The 14,399-nt window shown below is 40.4% G+C and overlaps 6 protein-coding genes across 7 annotated transcripts; 4 read left to right on the forward strand and 2 right to left on the reverse strand.

The window, feature by feature from the left end:
• Nucleotides 1-1,917: 1,917 nt before the first annotated feature.
• BCIN_14g04910 (hypothetical protein) lies at nt 1,918-2,991 on the forward strand. Its single transcript, XM_001545757.2, has one exon. It carries the CDS (start codon nt 2,311-2,313, stop codon nt 2,713-2,715), a length of 405 nt encoding a protein of 134 aa, XP_001545807.1. The 5' UTR covers nt 1,918-2,310; the 3' UTR covers nt 2,716-2,991.
• A 1,353-nt stretch (nt 2,992-4,344) lies between these two features.
• Nucleotides 4,345-5,851, forward strand: BCIN_14g04920 (hypothetical protein). Its single transcript, XM_024697276.1, has one exon. The coding sequence runs from the start codon at nt 4,572-4,574 to the stop codon at nt 5,835-5,837; it is 1,266 nt and encodes a 421-aa protein (XP_024553091.1). The 5' UTR covers nt 4,345-4,571; the 3' UTR covers nt 5,838-5,851.
• Nucleotides 5,852-5,854: 3 nt separating this feature from the next.
• Nucleotides 5,855-7,048, reverse strand: BCIN_14g04930 (hypothetical protein). The gene is made up of 2 exons (XM_001545759.2): nt 6,923-7,048; nt 5,855-6,872 (listed from the first exon to the last, which is right to left on the reverse strand). The coding sequence occupies exons 1-2, from the start codon at nt 6,964-6,966 to the stop codon at nt 5,888-5,890; spliced, it is 1,029 nt and encodes a 342-aa protein (XP_001545809.1). The 5' UTR covers nt 6,967-7,048; the 3' UTR covers nt 5,855-5,887.
• A 201-nt stretch (nt 7,049-7,249) lies between these two features.
• Bcbna3 lies at nt 7,250-9,265 on the reverse strand. The gene is made up of 4 exons (XM_024697277.1): nt 8,903-9,265; nt 8,549-8,808; nt 8,429-8,501; nt 7,250-8,375 (listed from the first exon to the last, which is right to left on the reverse strand). Exons 1-4 carry the CDS (start codon nt 9,061-9,063, stop codon nt 7,493-7,495), a joined length of 1,377 nt encoding a protein of 458 aa, XP_024553092.1. The 5' UTR covers nt 9,064-9,265; the 3' UTR covers nt 7,250-7,492.
• A 90-nt stretch (nt 9,266-9,355) lies between these two features.
• Bcdsc3 lies at nt 9,356-11,587 on the forward strand. The gene has a single exon (XM_001545761.2). It carries the CDS (start codon nt 9,630-9,632, stop codon nt 10,497-10,499), a length of 870 nt encoding a protein of 289 aa, XP_001545811.1. The 5' UTR covers nt 9,356-9,629; the 3' UTR covers nt 10,500-11,587.
• A 15-nt stretch (nt 11,588-11,602) lies between these two features.
• On the forward strand, nt 11,603-14,383 carry BCIN_14g04960 (hypothetical protein). Of its 2 annotated transcripts, XM_024697278.1 has the most exons (15): nt 11,603-11,785; nt 11,834-11,880; nt 11,927-11,974; nt 12,029-12,035; nt 12,084-12,128; nt 12,178-12,213; nt 12,268-12,386; nt 12,437-12,493; nt 12,543-12,567; nt 12,623-12,708; nt 12,781-12,852; nt 12,953-12,983; nt 13,044-13,184; nt 13,393-13,526; nt 13,669-14,383. In XM_024697278.1, the coding sequence occupies exons 1-15, from the start codon at nt 11,687-11,689 to the stop codon at nt 14,090-14,092; spliced, it is 1,371 nt and encodes a 456-aa protein (XP_024553094.1). In that variant the 5' UTR covers nt 11,603-11,686; the 3' UTR covers nt 14,093-14,383. The 2 variants fall into 2 exon arrangements, with proteins under 2 accessions (XP_024553094.1, XP_024553093.1); XM_024697279.1 differs by having other exon boundaries at nt 12,781-12,983.
• Nucleotides 14,384-14,399: the final 16 nt, after the last annotated feature.

The following is a 14,399-nucleotide window of genomic DNA, read 5'->3' on the forward strand; positions in this document are numbered from 1 at the left end:
AACATTTTAAATTGTTGTAGAAAATGCATTAAAAAGTAATAAATTTTAAAATAAATACTTTAAGAATTCCAAATCTTGATATCATCACTTGATATTTATGTCGATTAAACAAACTAATATTATGAGTGATGTATAATGAAATCTATTTCTTTTAAAAAATGGATTAATCAATTAATTGTTAAATTTTAAAAAAGTTTAATATAACATTAATGAATTGTATATAGAATATATAAAACACATTTCATCAAAATAGTATTCAAAATGAAGAGAAACAAAAAATTCCTAAATTTAAAAGATAGTCTTTTAAATTTATAAATTATAAAAATTAAAAAAGTACTTGGGTATTATTTAAACTATTTTAATAATAAATAATCAAAGTGTGTCTCATATTAATTCTATAATTGAAAAAGAAAATCAACTGAATACTTGAAAATTTATTATTGAAAATTTAATACATATAATGTGGTTTATTAGTGAATAAATCACTTTTATTTTCAATTCATTCTTTCCTCTTTTAATATATATTTTATTAATAATCTATAATGAATTCGAATAATCAAAAAGCCTGTATACTTTTTATTATTGAAGTTATTTTAAAAAAAACCAAAAAAATGAGTATTCAAAAAGCTATAAAGATGTATAATATTTTGAATATAATGGATTCGTAGAAGCAAACGAAGTGGAAATGTACTCATGTATTATGTAATCATATATCTCTATAGTACGCCATTTTCATATTTACAGACTCATAAAACCCCTTCTAATTGATTATAAATAATATACCGATGCTAGGATAGGATTGTTCTGGTTGATGAAGCTATTAGATCAAAATCTCAGCATTCTTGATTAGTAAGCTGCTAGGTTATGTAAGCGATAATTAGAAAGAGAATTAGGAAGGGAATTAGAAAGAGAATTATAAGAGTTTAAGGTTTTAAGGTTTTAAGGTTTTAAGGTTTTAAGGTTTTAAGGTTTTAAAGTTTTAAAGTTCAATTGCATCTCTAATATCTTTATATAAACTAGAAGTAAGAGATGAGTAAAGTTTATAAACTATTATTATTATTATTATTATTATTATTATTATTATTATTATTATAATTAAATATCAAGCATAGCAAGGATCGGGGGTTTGGGAGCTGGGCCTCATAAAGATTAAAGAATTAAAATTAAAATTTTATATATCTCAATTTTTATTTTAAAAAAAAGCTACTATGAATCCACAGTCCGAAAAATTCTTTTTCCCCAACAGCTAGTAGTCAATCTAAATAGCTATACTTAATAATTAAAAGTAAATCACTATATAATAATAGCAAAATATAAAAACACATTTGAAGTACAATATAATATAGAAGTCAAAATAAGGAAGGGAAAAAAATGATAGATTTTTAATCTATAAAAAAAGAAACTTTAAATATTAAATTTCCTTATCACATAACTTATAAGTCACATGCTTTTCCGCACACACTATATTGATATATAACTTTACAATTAAAACTCAAAAAATAATAAAAATAACATATTTGAGAAGTATACAACAAATTCTAATAGAATATACCTTTAACAATTAGTTTATATATTTTCAAAAGATTATATACTGGATTGAAATTATTCTATTACAATTTAACTTTTTTATCAATCAAAAGGGATTTTATAAATCTACAAATATAAAACTAACCTGCTATAAAGATATATGATTATATAATATATAAAATACATTTCCATTTGATTTGCTTTTACGAATCTATAAGAGGTTATTATTACATGTTATATTACTACGTTCTTTCCTTCTTTCCCTAGCACTCTTCAATAAAATAGAACACTCAAGTATTAAGTATTAATTCATTTCGTTAATCTAATTCATATAACTCAATTCTAATCTTCAACTTTCACATTCCAACTCAAGTTTCGAGCGCGATCCCTGCCTCTGAGCACTTCAGCTTCTAATGGTTCTCGGAACATCAAGAACCGTAATTCAAAAAGGTGTTGCACCAAATCGGATTATGCGCTTTTGTTCCTCAACTCTGATCAGTCTTCACATGAGAAATATAACAAAAGAAACAGAGAACAAGTAGATTAATAAACAAACTTATCACTAAAAACGGGGCTTTGATGTCTTTGTCCAGCATCAAGGCATTGTTCCAGTACAGTTTAGGTTTTCATGAACGATGCAAAATTCTTAGCTATAAGACCACGATCTGATTCCCGTCTTTCCGTCAAGCCACAGACCTCAGTTTTTATCACCCAACGAACAAATATCAGTAGAATAGTCTTCATAAAACATTCATCAAAACGTCTAGCACTACAGAAGCAATTATGCAAGAACCGCAACCGCAACAGGTTGACGAGGTGACCGAGAAATTGGAAGCCCTCACCCTCGGAAATGATAGCGGCGAGGCCCGCAATAAGTCTGAAGTCTCTAACAGCTCAAGTGAGCCCACCCTTCCGCCAATTCATAGCAAGTCCACTATTCCTGGGTACAATGTACAAGAGCCAACAATGCAGGGACCGCAACCAATAGACGTAGATGAGCTTACCAAACGACTCGATGATTTGAGACTAGAACAAGATCGTGGGGAAGACCGAGGAGAGGATGCCGACGTTGGTGATGTGATCGAAGCTCAAGAAATCGTAGACCGAATCCGTGCTCATCCTCGCCGTAGAAAACTTGGTCAGCGGGTGCAGACCTTAATGATGAAGTTTGAGAATGATGAAAAATGAGCTTCGGAGCATGAGATGACAAAGCGTTGGCGCCGAGTTAGGTTAAATGTTCTGTCGCGGACTCAAGCGAGAAAATTCGCCTTTCATCCAAGTATTCCAACATTAGATTGAAGTTCCGACTTTAAACAATACTATCATGAATACAATCTCTCAAGTGAGAGATTTACATCAGGATAAGTCATTCGCTTAAAACCCCGCTCATAAATCCCTTGGAACTTTTCTTCATTACAATAGTAGATCAGTCTCTTCTTTAATAATTAACTATATTCTCTTTTACTCGAAACTTAAAAATCTAATAGTGTCTTCCCGGAAGGTTCTTGACGTCGTCTAAAAGTCATAAGTGATATTCTAACTCTATAATTGTTTATGATTTGACTCCGCTATTGTATATAAGTTTATATATATTATCTTTTCTAACACAGATCTATAATATTCAGAGTCTGTTCTCATTTTTTCACAGGTAAACTAAATGTTATTTACAATCGAAAAAAAAAACTGGAATCCTTTTCCATGATAGGAAGCAGGACAGCCAATTTCTAAGTTCTTTCGTTCTGATTATCTTTTGGGAATCGTAGTAAAGGCAAGATGTATCATTAAAAACTAGGTGTTATTTCATTTGTCATGTTAATTGGTTCATTTTATATAGCATGCCAGTAATTTTGTCGGTCATTATCCTAGGCAAAAGACAAATCGAGCGGACCGAAATTCGACGACCCTAACCAGTTGAATGGTATGACGATGCCTGAAATGAATTGGCGATTTGTATGCCCAAATATGAACATTACAATAAACGTGAAGTCCAAGATAACGCAATTCTGTGATCCAGCATTGTCACCACTTGAAATGGTGCAGAGCTTCGTTCCGGTAATTGCAAGACAGAAAGAAAAATGCAGGGTCCACGTTTATATCTATGTCAAGCTTTGAGTGGTCCCGAAGATTGGGCCTCGTAAAGTATTATATCGACCGTGGATCTTTGAAACTTTTCGCTTGAAATGGGAAATCCATCCCAGCACAGCTTCCAAGAAATGCGATTTAACTCATGTTCCACGAAATGACAAATGCTTCAGAATTGGATCGAGGGAGACTAGACCTACAACTCATGTCTATCAGCCACCAAGAACGAAACGTTGAGTCGCTATGCTAACTTTGCGCATCTGTCTTCTTGTGGACAGTACAGAATCTCAATTGGTGACGTGCAGTTTGCAGAATGTCTGTTCGAGGATAATACATCGAGCCAACAGTGAATAAAAGTATCCCTATAAGAAGAAAGGCGACTTTCAAGAACGAATAACAACATATCACTTGAAACATTGAGTTACCGATGACAGCGGCAAACCTTTCCCCTCGACCCTTGAATTTGCAATCCCATACATTGTACAGAGATCGATCGGTAATGCCGTCTCACATCGGTGTATTGCCTCGACAATTTCCAAGACAATGAGATCTGAATAATCAAAACTCATTAGTTGAATGCAGCTTAAACAATACCTCATCGATGCTGTATGGAGTATGTGACTATGAAGTGTTGTGTTGATGTACAAGGGTACTGAGATGAGCGCAATAGAACATTGAGAAATCTGCATGACTAAGCAAAGTATGAGCAAATTCTCTTCCATCATGATTTTTTCAGGTGCAGCACAATTGAACAATTACAAACTTGGCATCCACGCAGTCTCTCGAACTCTTCAGACCTCCTAATCTTTCAGTCAGGGGGAGGTCGCCGCCAAAAAGTCGTTCATACTTTGGAAGGAATTACTGCCTTGAAGGAAAATTGAAACCAGGTTGCACGTGACGTATCGGTCACATTTCTTGAGGCCTTTTCGTTTCTTCACGTATCACCGTGTATCTGAACAGTGATGCCTTCTGATCCACTTACCTACACTTGTACCTGCCATCAGCCAGGTCTTGTGCTTCTCTTCTACCGCTATTTTACCTCTCCACCTCAATTACCCTCACCACACTACCCACTCACAACTTCTACCCTCAATGACTTGCATGCCTTCCAGAAGTCAACATGTGAAGCTCTCAGTCTTACTGGGAAAATTCGGGTTGCGAAGGAAGGATTTAATATCACTGTCGCCGGTACGACGTCGGATGTGTATTCGTATATCAAATCTTGTATATCTCATTGGTCGTTCACCGGGCTAGATCTATCTTTAGACAATGAGAAGGGAATCAAGGAGTTCTTCAAACCTACAAAAGGCTGTGAATGTGTTTTCATGGATCTGAATACCCGCATTGCGGATGAAATAACACCATTAGGAATCACAAATTATGAGCCAAAGAATTGGAACGCGGTTTCTTACCTTAGTCCTGAGGAGTTTCATGAAATGGTCACGGCTACGGCAGATGCGGAAGGAGAAAGAATATTACTAGATATCAGAAACCATTACGAATCACGTATTGGCTATTTTGAGGCACCCGAGGAATCAGGTATCCAGACTGTGAAGCCACAGGTTAGGAGATTTTCGCAGTTTCCGGCGTTTGTGAAGAAACATATTGATTCCACTTCTCGTTCTTTATCCGAGAGCGAAAAGGAGCAAGTCAGTGCCGGTAGAACAATTTTCTCGTATTGTACAGGTGGTATTCGCTGTGAAAAGGCTACAAGATGGATCGCCGAGAATGTAGATCAAGCCCCGCAAGACAGAATCTACACCTTACAGGGAGGCATATCGGCTTATATGGCATGGTTTGAGGAAGAGATGATCGCTGGGAAGAAGAGAGAAGATGAGTGTTTATGGAAGGGAAGGGAATATGTTTTTGATGGAAGAGGATCATTGGGTTTGGGTAATGTGAACCAAAGGAAGAAAGTAGCGAAGTGTCATGGCTGCGAGAGGGAGGAAGACAGAATGGGAAAATGTGGCATGGAAGGATGTGAGTTGGTTTTAGTGGTTTGCGAAGCCTGTGAGAGTGTGAAGTGCTGTAGTAGTTGTGGAGATAAAGATGAAAAGGGGAGAAGAAATGTATGTGATTGTGAACGGCAAAGAGAATTTGGGCTTTGGGGAAGTGAGGGTATGAAAGGCGTTAAAGGCGTTTCCGCGAAGCAGAAGAAATCAAATGAAAGAGGGGAAAGGCAGATTCGAAATGACACCATAGATATCAGAGTTAGAATAGTAGAATAAATTGTTTATTAACAGATTACCATATTCAATAAAGTATTTGGCGCTGCGCATTAGAAAAGCTCAAGTGGGCATCCCTGGTCGACGCTCTTTTTGGGCATTTTTTCAACAATTATTTCCTTTGTCAACTTCATCAGTTGCTCGCCCAACTTCTCATCCTGTGAAAGAGAACTTCCCGGCTCTGGAATTGCCGGTGGGCAGATATATAACCCGCTGTCTTCTACTGCAGTACTCGCGTATAGGGTACTGACACAGCCATCCCATTGATCCTTCTTCAGCGGCTTCATCAAGACAGACATGCCATACCCGAGTATTGGATATGGTTCATGAATATCAACTTGTGACATTTTTGTGTCGACAAATCCTGGATGTACAGAATTGACCAAGATTTTGGGATATTTGGAAGTAAGATGACGAGCCAAGTAACGAGAATAAAGCATAGCAGCTAACTTTGATCGTCCATATTGACCATTTGGTCCCAAATCCGTGTTCAACTCATCTTGATTTGCAAATTTGCAATCGCTTGGTGTGGCTTGATGAGCATTCGACGCCATATTAACGATCCTGACGGTATTTCCTGCCTCTGCTGTTTTCTTGAGGATTGGCATTAAGTGACTGGTGAGAATGACATGGCCGAAATGATTGACAGCCATGTGTCTGTCAAGACCATAATCGGTAAGTTGATAGGTCATGATCCCCCGTGCAGCAAGATTGCATAAGACATCAATTCTATCCGTGCTTTCAGATATTGTGTGGGCAATCTTGCACACAGATGGCCAATCGGACATATCACACTTAAGAAATGTGCATTTTTGAGCTGCCTCGGGCGAGATAGTCTTTGAGATGTCTTCTACGGCACCATCATAGACTTCTTGAGATAGAGCAATGATGAATAGCTTCGCGAGGTTGTTTTTGAGAAGAGTATGAGCGCAACCATAGCCGATACCTTCGCTACCGCCAGTAATCACTGCTACCTTTCCACTCTGATCAGGGCAATCCTCGAGGGAGAATTGGTGCTCTGGTTTTGCAAGAGAGTGTCTACAAAGGATTAACAAAACGTATATCTGGAGAGAATGATGGATACATACGCACTACCGAAGTTTTCGGCAATTGTGTTCTTAACTGTTTGCATGATTTTGAAACTGAAGATAGGAGAATCTGTATGTGTAGAAAGGAACCTTAATGGTAAATATTTGATTCGATATAGAAGGTACTAGTAGGTGTTTATTAGAGAACTTTGTTTGTTTGAAAGTGGTATAAAACTTCTATATGTAGGTAAGGTCAATAGTCATGATGTCACTATGTCCTAGTGTTGAGGCAAACATTAAATCGCGGGTAAATAAGAGTCGTCACCCCACGCCATCACTTTGTGTCTCACATACATACACATGTTGCTAACTATACCACGGACTGTTTAGTAAAGGAAACCATCACGACAATTGTATAGTAAGTAGTCCAGGTATCATCTTGCTGAGCTCCATGATTCTTATTGGAGCCGTATCACATATCTAATGAGACACGAAATTTCTGGTTGATAGCTTCGATCGTCAGACAGCCCCTCCGAATCATGGTTTCGCAATTGGTAATTGTTTGTTAGCTAGAACTACCTAGTTGCATATTGGCTATGCATGTTGAAATCACCGTTTATCATCTTACATTTATGCCTCAATGTACTTCTTCAGGCCTCGTAATCTCTCTTTCGCCGATACGAGTACCTCATCTTCCTTGCATACAGCAAATCGTAACCAGTCCTCGCCGATATGAGCATTTTCATCGGTATAAAACTCGGTTGGAGGAATAGCAGCTACGCCAACCTCTTGTATCAAGAACCAACTCAACTTGAAGTCTCTTGGGCGGTCCTTAACGTGGTCTGGAAATGGATAGTTTACCGGAATCTTGACTTTCTTCATGTTTACCAAAACAAAATAACCACCTTCAGGGTCGGAGAACGGAAGGTCTAGTTCTTTCCAGATTTCGTTGAAGAGATTCATTTTACCCTTCATCTCAGTTACCGCTGAGTTCCAGAAATTATTAGCATCGGCTTCTTCAAATCCAACAGCTGCAGCTTCTTGTAAGGGTGACACAGAAGAATAGCAGATTCTGGTATGTGCTGCTGCAACATATTGAATTAAGTGTGGTGGTCCGATCAACCATCCAACACGCCACCCAGTCGCGTAGAAGTTCTTTCCAGCAGACCCAACTGTAAGTGTAAGTCTCTCAATCTCTGGAGATAAGGTTGCCATTCTTGTAAATGGAGTATAATATAATCGGTCATACACTTCGTCGGAAAGGATGATAATTTCGTTCTTAACGCAAAGTTCTCCAATCTTGAGCAATTCTTCCTTTGAAAAGACCTTGCCGACCGGGTTGTGAGGCGTGTTAAGAACGATCATCTTTGTCTTGGGCGTGATTGCTGCCTCGAGCTCGGCGAAATTTATTGTCCATTCTCCTGCAGAAGTATTCTGAGCTGCGCCCTTCTCAGGTGGATGTAGAGGTACGTAGCGGATCTTTCCACCTGGCATTTCTATGTTGCTGATGTATCTGTGAAGATTCAGCATCGCATATGTAAAATCATATTTGTCATGTCCCCTTACTGGTCAAAGAATGGCTCGAATATTATGACCTCGTCCCCCTCTTCGATGAATCCCATGAAGGCACTTAGCATGCCTGCAATTGGTAAGCGTATATTCCATTACTTCGTGGTTTCCCCTAACCTTCATTTGCACCGGTTGTGATAGTGATCTCCGTGTCGGGGTCCAGCTTTCTCCCCCATAATGGCGAGTATGAATCCGCAATTGCTTGCTTGAGACGTGGACGACCCTTGGTTGGCGAGTATTGATTGCATTCAACCTTATCGAGCGCTGCTTTGGCGGCATCGAGGATGAATTTAGGGGGATTGTAGCCGAAGAAACCTTGGCCCATGTTTACAATAGGTTGCTTGGGAGAGGCCGCAGCGGCCTCATTGACAATGGTCCTGCAGATGCATTATGTTAGAGATGTGATAACCATGGCAGTAACCAATGTTGAGCACTCAATTCCCATGAGATCCAGGGCAGAGCGATACATACCAAACATCTTGCTTTCTTGCAGCCACCCGAGCAGCAGGTTGGAGCTTAGATTTGTTACTCATGGTGGGGTGATAGAAGCGGGGAGATGCAATGGAAGATGTTTTGATAAATTGTCCTGTCAACGATGGTGCCCAGCGAAAAGAAGATTTACGAGCTATCATTGATATCTAGGCGCTGCGAGAGAAAGAGAAAGAGAAAGAGGAAAAAGGAAGAGAGGGGAAAAGGGAGAAAGGTGGGATAAGATAGCGACGATGAATAATCCCTTGAAGATTTATATGTTATTCACGATTTCTCGTGGTCTCCGCCGAATGCTGGTTACTTACTTTACTTACTGATTGCTACGAGGTAAGTGGTGGGAGTGCCGGTGTCGCAATGTCGCAATAATTCGGCAGACGGATTACGATAAGAACGAGGGTAAAGCTTCCAACACTAGCGGCCGTCTTATCAACATATGGGCGGGATGCGAGTCGGGGCGAAGGACAAGGACAAGGACAAGGAGAAGGAGAAGGAGCAGAGTATTGAAGTCCTCCATCTGAAATCACAAACATCATCAAACCTACCAACCTACCAACCTACCAACCCAGGAATCCTGCAACACCGCCCATCGCCTGCCCTTGCATCCATACAATGATTCTAGATTGACAACAAGACTGCTTGGCCTCGAGCTTGAGATAGAACTTCACTGAAACCCCGCCCACCCTCGCCGTTCTCAACCCTTCACTCAACAATGTCTTCAAAACTAAGCTCTGCGGCTTCACCACTATCAAAGCCATTGCATGTTACCATTCGATTCGCAGATTCAATCCCGGATCTGCTTTTGGACATCCCCACTCAGACCAATATTACCGGCGTAGGATTAAAACATTTGGTCCGTTCAAAGCTTGAACCTCCAGCATCACAACGTCGATTTCGATTTATACACGCGGGAAAGTTTATACGAGATGATGATTTTCTGACAGCTATACTCAAAGTTCCAACACCTCCACCCCGGGCTATCGATGTGAAAGGAAAAGGAAAAGATGTAGAACTGCCACCTCCCAGGGTATACATCAACTGCTCAATCAGTGATGATGATCTAAGTCCTTCCGAGCTCGAAGCAGAAATGTTAGCAGCTACTTCCGCACTCAACAAGGCAAGGAAGGAAAAATTACCAGATGGAGCTTCTGCGAGTCTCGGCATAGCAACTTCAAGCACAACGGTTGCACCGCGTGGCTTCAACCGATTCCTCTCCGCTGGCTTTTCCCCAGCTGAAGTGAACCAACTGCGACTTCAATTCCAATCAATTCAAGCAAGCATACATACACCAGATACCATGCCGTCTCCTGATACCCTGTTGCGGATGGAAGATTCTTGGATAGATAATAATGCAGGAAATGGCGCAGGTGCAGTTGAGGGGGGCTTTGATTTTGGAGACGATGGCATGGGTAGTGGATTTGATGACTTGTTATGGGGCAACATTATGGGATTTATATGGCCCCTTGGGTGTGTTGTATGGATATTAAGAGAGCCCGGGATACTGTCTTCAAGAAGACAAATTGCTGTTTTCACGGGCTTCCTCTTGAGTATTACATTTGGGTTTCTAAAAGTTCTCTCATGACACACTAAGATTATTGAGCTAGTTTCTGAAATTGCCGGGGGAGCTTTCATATTGTATCTTAACATTTGTTGATGCAGGAGCGCCAGGGTCTGAGTGTAGGTTTAATGGAGTAGTGGAGGCGTTTTGAAAGAGATGGCGATGCTATTTCGCCTCGATTGTAAAAGCAGGTGCTTGCATATTATGTTCCTTGCTCTGGAGGAAGAAGGGAATCAATGAGCTCCCGATGGAGTGATTGGGGCGTTTCAGGAGAAATGATGACAGCGACGGAAGTTCTACACGATACCCGGCCCTCTAAATCTTACTAACATAGCATTGGAGGTTATTGGCTTGTCATTTTCCCCAATTCGGACTATTTTTGCTCAACGGGCGAGGAACTGTCAAGTTGACGTACATATTTAAGATCATCAGTGCATTCAAATGACGCCAAACGGGTGGTCACAACAGCCCCCCCCTTAAGGCGGGAATGTGTCTGGTCATTATTTACGAATATTTAGGTAATTTTCCCAGCCATTCAACTTAATCAAATGCACAGAAAGTTCCTCGGGGACTTTGCGTAAGCCGCCTGTCCTTTTTATCCAAGCTGAGTATAGTAACACGGTTTCTTTACCCGCTGTACTAAGCAGACAATATCACCTTTTTGCATTGGATGCGTTGAGCGAGCGTTGAATTTCTCTTTTCCTCTTCAACACTTCCATTTCTTTGCATTATCATTCAAGCCCACCGCATTCAATGCGAGGTATATTATGGCAACACCACAGCGCCAATATTTGATCGCCGACCATACATGATGGCTAGTTACCTTTCGCCTACCTTCGGCTACTTGCATGTTTTGCAGCACCTGGGCGGAATCTGGTTCATCCGTCCAAGCAAAACGGGCCCGGCACTTTGGGACGAGTCATAGATAGCCAGGAATCATCACTGTCGTCAAACCCAAACTGTTGGAGGTTTCTTTGACTATCGGAACAAGCTGCAATATGTACTGGTATGCAAGACACGAAAGTTGTGGTATTACAACGTTTTGCGGTGGGGAGATGACCAGTCGACCGAGATTATATTGCATTTATAATATAAACACTTTACCTTTACTCATTTTTATTTTATTCGCGGTTTCTTTCTTCTGTATGAATATTTGCAGTCCTCTCATACTTTAGTGATTCTATTAATGTGATTATACCTCGAACGATACTATGGCAACATCACAAGAAGCAATTGATGCTTTTAGTGCGGCTGGCGGGAGCGGTCAAGATACACAAAATGATGCAATTTCCAATCCGATTGAAGTTGATGTAATGGCCCTACAAGAGTTGTTTGAGATTCAAAGCTTACTAGCAAAGGATAACGACACACTTGAGAACGATTCCGCATTTGGTGGACCTGCAGCGTAGGTAATCACCAAAGTCTTCAAACGTAAACTAATATCAGCATAGGAGCAATACGAGTAAGACATCGTTAACGTCTGGAATCACTCGATATAGGTGAGTACTCCCATAGTTTTTGCCGGAAGTATATACGCTGATCCAGCATTCTAGAGAAGAGGTATGGTTTCGTATACTTGAAGCGATTAAATATACTTATACCTTTTAGAATGGTCGGAGATACCATGCTTATAGAGATGGCAAATATCTGATGGTAAGATCTATTGCTAGTACTATCCACACAAAAGTACTGAAAATCCAAGCCCAACGATGATGATGAGCAAGATCGTATGGATCTAGTATGTATATGAACATTTCAATTCTGGTGAGACCGGTCTGATGGATAACCAAAGCTTCATCACGTTTTCAATCTCGTTCTAGATGGGAAGCTATACTTGGCTCCAATCGAGAACCCTCAACGGGTACTTGATGTTGGAACCGGTACTGGAATTTGGGCAATTGATTTCGCCGAGTATGTTCTTGTCAGCTTGAAGAATGAGGCCTTTCTAACTTCGTTTCTAGTCAATATCCTTCGTCGCATGTTGTGGGCTGTGACTTATCCCCAATTCAGCCTGGCTGGTACGGTATCATCCTATTCTTGGACGAATGTTTGCTAAGCTTTTTGTAGGATCCCACCGAACCTTGAATTCGAGGTAGGCCAGTATTTTTGAGTGATTGAATCAGAATCAAAGCACTGATCAAGATTAGATCGATGATGTCGAAGATACATGGCGTTATAGTCAGAAATTTGATTTTATACACATTCGCTCATTGGGTGGTTCTATTGCTTCTTGGTATGTATCATGAATACGTTCGTGACGGGATGATAAATGATTACAATACATTGTATTGACTATTTATTCCAGGCCTCATCTTCTAGATCAAGCTCGTGATAATTTGAATGAAGGAGGTTATATCGAGCTTGTGGATTTCGAATAGTGTGTCTCAACTTCATTCCATCCTCCCTCTTCTTTGAATCTTCATTCTATGAGGCCTTACCCATCACTTGAACGATTCCAATCTAAACCTTTACCACAGTCATGGATACTCAGACGATGGGACAGGAGAGGTACGTATTATTCGAAGCCCGACTACTTTGCAACTTTAACGTCCACTAACCACTCAACAGCTAGCTCCATCGTTCCAAAAGTGGCAAGCGGGCCTTGATGAAGCATCCAAATTATTCGGTCGAGATTTAAATGTCGCCATGAAATTTAAAGATTGGTTGGAAGAAGCTGGATTCGAAGCAGTGGTGGAGAGACATTGGAGAGTACGTTACACTCTCTACCTTGGATAAACGAAATGGATGCAAATGGATATCTATCTCGGGTATTGAATAAGTCCCAAGAGTGACTTGCACTTCTAGATCTCCTTGTTTAAAAAAAACCGGACACATTCTTCTTTCTTTTATTCCATGTCTGAATTCATTCGATTATTATCTCTTTTATGTTCGTGGAATCTGACTAACCATCATCTAGCTCCCCATGGCCCCCTGGGCTCGGGACCGTCGCAATAAGGAAATTGGCCTCTATTTGCAACAAAACATGTTAGACGCAACTGTCGCGTACGGAATGGCGCACTTCACAAGGATATTAGGATGGAGTCCTGAAGAGTTAGTCTTCTTCTTTACACTCACCCACACGCTTCATTCCTCACTTTCAATTCTCATCCTCTCGCACTGACAATCCACCCTTCACGTATCTCAGACTTCTAAGATGATCATCCCAAGCTAACCACCATAATGCCCAAAACAGATACCAAGTTCTCGCCGCCGGCGTCCGCAACGAATTCAAAGATCCCCGCGTCCACAATTGGTGTAACATGTACATAGTATACGGACGCAAACCCATCAGTAGCGGAGAGGAAACTATCTCGCCTGCATTAGGAGCACCTGTGCTTTCTACTGGTGCTGATTTAATTTCTGGTAACGAGACAAGGTATGCAGGGAGGGGTAAGAATAAGGATAAGGAGGTGGAAAGTGCGAATGTAGGAGAAGAGAAAGTAAGCGGGAAGGCAACGGAACAGGAGAGGAGAGACGAGAGCGATATTGCAGCAGCGGTTAAAGAAGCGGCGGATAATGTGATGGCGCAGGGAAAGGGGAAGAGTAAGGTTTTGGAGGTTGTGGGGGAGGGGGGCGCGCTAGGAATTGCACCGGGGAAGGGAAAAAGTGTGAAATGACTTCGTTGGAGGAAAGGAAAATGAGGAGATGATATAAATGGAGCTGGAATTGGATGGCATACGGTTCCATGATATTGATGAGGAAAAAGTGTCGGGAGATGAGGAGATAAATTAACGTGGGAAATAGATGGTGGTAGGGATTTAAGAGTTTCATTTTCAGTTATGGTCAACTTAATGTAGTGGAGGGAAATGGAATGAAAATTCAATGATAGGAGATATTGATTAGCACAAGGATATGGATATAAATATAGCTAATTCAATCTTATAATATGAAGTAGTTCGGCTAGAGTAGGATATCTATGGGAAT

Source organism: Botrytis cinerea, chromosome 14 (genome assembly GCF_000143535.2).
Source record: "Botrytis cinerea B05.10 chromosome 14, complete sequence".
Taxonomy (NCBI): domain Eukaryota; kingdom Fungi; phylum Ascomycota; class Leotiomycetes; order Helotiales; family Sclerotiniaceae; genus Botrytis; species Botrytis cinerea.